The sequence below is a fragment of the Bufo bufo genome, chromosome 2 (genome assembly GCF_905171765.1).
Source record: "Bufo bufo chromosome 2, aBufBuf1.1, whole genome shotgun sequence".
Lineage (NCBI taxonomy): Eukaryota > Metazoa > Chordata > Amphibia > Anura > Bufonidae > Bufo > Bufo bufo.
This window is the reverse complement of record NC_053390.1, coordinates 637,291,923-637,296,212: the sequence shown is the minus strand read 5'-3', so window position 1 is coordinate 637,296,212 and position 4,290 is coordinate 637,291,923. Positions and strand designations below refer to the sequence as shown.

At 40.7% G+C, this 4,290-nt stretch overlaps 1 protein-coding gene across 1 annotated transcript; it reads right to left on the bottom strand.

The window, feature by feature from the left end:
• Nucleotides 1-454: 454 nt before the first annotated feature.
• LOC120990989 (zinc finger MYM-type protein 1-like) lies at nucleotides 455-3,160 on the bottom strand. Its single transcript, XM_040419882.1, has one exon. The coding sequence runs from the start codon at nucleotides 3,158-3,160 to the stop codon at nucleotides 455-457; it is 2,706 nt and encodes a 901-aa protein (XP_040275816.1).
• Between the last annotated feature and the right edge of the window lie 1,130 nt (nucleotides 3,161-4,290).

Here is a 4,290-nt window from a genome sequence, read left to right as displayed (position 1 = left end):
GGCCCCGCCCTTGGCCCCTCCCCAGACGCCGCCTTGAAACAACATGCAGATTTGTCTACAAGTGATATTTATTTTTCTCCAGCCAGTTATAAGTTTTATTATCCAAAATAAATACTGTTTTCAGATGAGAACAGACCTCTTTAATATCAATATGTAATAAAAAAACATTAATGAATAAATGAAGTGGTATTTTGAAAAAATTAGGAAGATTAAACAAATGATAAAGGTGGAAAAAAAACAACAAGCCAGGTCTCGTTAAAGATAGTTTACTGTAGACAACTGGGTAAACATAAGTGCGCCAACAGGCACAAAAACAACAGGAGTCAAACGACCCAAGTTCAGAGTGCAATTGAACATTCACAGTCTGCATATGTGCATATATTTATGGCTTCACCCAAAAACAATGTGAAACACTGACCAGTTTCACTAGTCCTTTCCCATTTTGCCAAAGGTGTTACAAATTTGTAGTGGACATTCTTCGTACCTTTGCTTCAGCAAACTCATTTATAAGGTCTTTAAAGTTTAGCTGTCTTGCAAGTTCATGCTCAATGGACAGAAGAGCCAGACTGTTCAGACGCTGCTCACTCATTGTCGATCGGAGATAGTTTTTTATCAAGGCTAACTTGCTGAACGCTCTCTCTCCTTCTGCAACTGAGAGTGGAAGGGTAGCAAAAATTCTAAGGGCAATACAAATCTCTCCAAAAATCCCTTCAAGCTGCAGCTCATAAATTGAATTTAATAATTCCAAGGGACCCAGCTGATTGGTAAATGTTTCTGCATAGATTTTCCGCAGGAGTTGTAGTTCTGTAAGTAGGGATTCAGTAAAGTCATCACGGTATGTGGAAATCAGCATTTCTGTTGAAGTTTTCAGTTCTTCTTCTGAAAGAGTCCTCAGATTCAAGATGGGAGCAAAGAGCTTGCAGACTTCTTCCATTGATTTAAATCTTTGATCCAGGTCTGAAATTATGACATCCATTGCTGGGAAGAACATATTGACTTTGAAATAAATTTCCACATCCAGATCTTTTACATTTTTATCAGCCTTCTTTTTACGAAGCTGGTGAGCATTCAGTAGCTCCTTGGGAATCTCCATAGAATCAGCAACAACTTTGGACTCCGAGAGTAGAGCTGGCCACTTATCCCGTAGAATCTTCATTTCTTCAGACAAAGCCCTGATGTTGGCTGCACCTATGTCAATAGATACAGACCTGGACTGAAGGATTTTATTCCGTTCCTCAAAACTTTGCAGGACCTTGACCCAGAATGTAGCCAGAACAATTGCACGGAAAGAGGAGAAATAATCTAGCAGCCCTTCCGCTTCAGAGTGTGCAGCACTTGTCAGTTTTTTACTTTTCAGCACTCTTTCCAAAGCTTTCAGAACACTTGGAAGCTTTTGTGCGATTGGCTTTACTGCTTCAATCCTGGAACTCCATCTGGTGTCACTAAGGCCATGTAAAGAACCACCAACTTCATCTAACAAAGCGCTCCATCTCTCAGGACTGCTGCTAAATAGAACATATAGCCTATTTACACTCCCAAAGAAGGTCTTCATTTCAGGGGAACTTGAAGCTGCATGTACACCAACCAGATTTAATGAGTGTGCTGCACATGGACTAAACAACGCTGCTGGATACTTTTGTTGGATCCTGGATCTTACACCTTTAATTTTTCCTGACATGTTGGCTCCATTATCATATCCTTGACCTCTACAGTCTTTGACATCAATGCCATGCTCACACAATCTTGTTAGCAGCATTTCAGCAATTTCTTCACCAGTCTTCTCAAAGAAATCAAAGAATTCCAGGAACCTTTCTTGAATGCCCCATTTTCTTTTCACAAGATCTCTGTGCACATATCGCAGAATAATAACATTCTGTTCCATATGCGATACATCTGGTGTTGCATCACAGATCACTGAAAAATAAATAGATTGTTGCCTTTCAGAAAGCATGACATTCAAAACATGTCTTCCACATACATCGATTAATTCGTTTTGTGTGGCTGATGACAGATAATGTGCAGGTAGACGCTTTCCTTTTTCCTGGCTTTGTTTCACCTTTTCCAAGTGCTCCCTAAGTACACTATCATATTTGGCAACAAGTTCAAGAGTTCCAAGGAAATTACCATTTTGAATGTCTCCAATTCTTTGAGAACATCCTCTAAAAGCCAGATTCCGTGAGGCTAAAAATAAGGTAACATTAAGAAGCCTTTCCAACAGAGCTGCAAACTTTTCTGCTTCTCTTGTCAATTTTCTTTGCATCTCAAAGTCCACACCTTGTCCGCCTATGGACCTCTGTAAAGCTCGCCAACTTAGGTAGTACTTTCGGTGTTGAGCAGAACGTTCATGCTCTGGCAATCGTGTATAAAGTCGATGCCATGTGTTTTTGGAAGGGTCAAAGCCTTCGCTCCTACATAGTATACTCCCATCCTTTCTATGGTAATAATTTGTAGAAAAAGCTCTGCAAGTGATGCAGTATAAAACATGTTTGGAATCACTCCATCGAAGCCAGTCTCTTAAAATCTTCTCACGTCCATTTGAGGATTTTGCATACAAAAGATACTCCGAAAATGAACGTCCATCGCTGTCCAAAGTCATACGATATGCCATTTTTTTCAGATCCTCTTCAGTCATCAATCCAGAAAGCACAATTTGATTTCTTTCTTTGTCTTGAAGATTTTCTAGCCACAGTGCTGGATCTTTCCAATCGACTTTGCACAAATCCATAGTAACAGGACCTGTAGAACTTGAGGCAAAAGAGGAGCTGCATGAAGTTTCTAAATCGCTCAAAATTTCAAAGGGATATGCAACGGAGGAGGTATCTTCTATACTTGCAGCAGACTGGGTGCATGAGGACACACTTTCCTCAGGTAAAACAATCTCTGTGGAGCAGTTTTGAATTTCAAAGGCAGCCATACCCTCTTCTTGCAAATCTTCAGATATAGTGAGCAGCTCACAATGTTGAGAATGGCCCTCAATTGTGTCTGACCTAACATCCATATCTAGTTCTGAGGATTCTCCTTGTTCAACATTAGGTTCCTGGGTAGTTTCTGGCTTCTTAAAATAGTGAAATATTAGATTTTTCTTCTTTATTTTTTCTTGTTCTTCCTCTCGCTCTTTCCTCTCCTTGCGCTTCAGAAATCCAGACTTGTGTGGATACATTTTTGGATTGACCTGAAACAGGGAGATAGGATTCTTGTTCTGAACAAACGCAGCCAGAATCCCAAATTTGGGTCATATCTAAGTAAGATTGCCCAAAGGCGCTTATCACTCACTCCACCTCAATGTGATCATGGGCTCCATTCACTAAAGCATATTGCATGCGGTATTGGGCGACGACACATTTTCCTAAAAATTGCATGCAATAATAAAATAGCAATTGGTTTCATGAGATAAATACAGGCAGTCCGTCCCCAAGTTCCAAACTGGCTAGGGACTGTAGGTTTGTTTTTAAGTCAAATATGTTCGTAAGTCGGAAAAGCATGCGCAGAACAGCAGATACGTTGTTTTTTGAAGTTCCGTCGAATGGGCCCGCCATCAAAAAGTGGCCGCGAATGCGCAGAACAGCAGATACGTTGTTTTCCGATGTTCCTTGAATGTGCCCGCCATTGAAAAGATTCCATTGAATGTGCTCGCAGTCAAAAAGGTTCATTCGAATGTGCCCGCCGCCGAAAAGTGGCCACGCAGCCTCCCGTTCGCAAGCAGGAGTTGTTCGCAAGTCGGATGTTCGTAACTCGGGGACTTCTTGTACCGCATATTTGAATGGAATAACGCAGCACGCAGGCCATGTTTTACTAAAAATTTTTGCAGAATGGTAAAAAAAATTGAAATTGATTTTTTACCACTGCTCTTAAAGCGGTAGATATTGTTTCAGGAATGGAGCCCAGTGTCTTAAGATACTATCAGCTCAAAAACACTCACGGTCGCTCAAAATAAAAAGCATACATATCCACTACTTAATGGGCCTGTAATCTATTTTTCCTGAAATTGTTTCTTACTGTGGTTTTCTGCCTCTTTGTAACGTCCTCTGCGAGCTCCCGAAGCTCTCCTATCCACTTTTGCTGTAAGAGGAAGACGGGACTTTAAGTTAAGAATACATACTTGAATAGAACTACAGTTTAGTGTCACTTTAACTTGTGACAACACTCTATGGGCTTGTTCACACCAGGAGCTCCTTCAAAAATAGATCCTTACTCAGATTGCTTTTCTGAGGCAATTCACAGAAATTTGAAATTTGAATCCCCTCAATGCCACACCACTAGGGTTGCCACTTTTTCTTCAAGCCAAACCCA

What these genes read in the sequence shown, in the direction of transcription:
- LOC120990989 (XM_040419882.1), bottom strand. Translation starts at nt 3,160, where the DNA reads ATGTATCCACACAAGTCTGGATTTCTGAAGCGCAAGGAGAGGAAAGAG.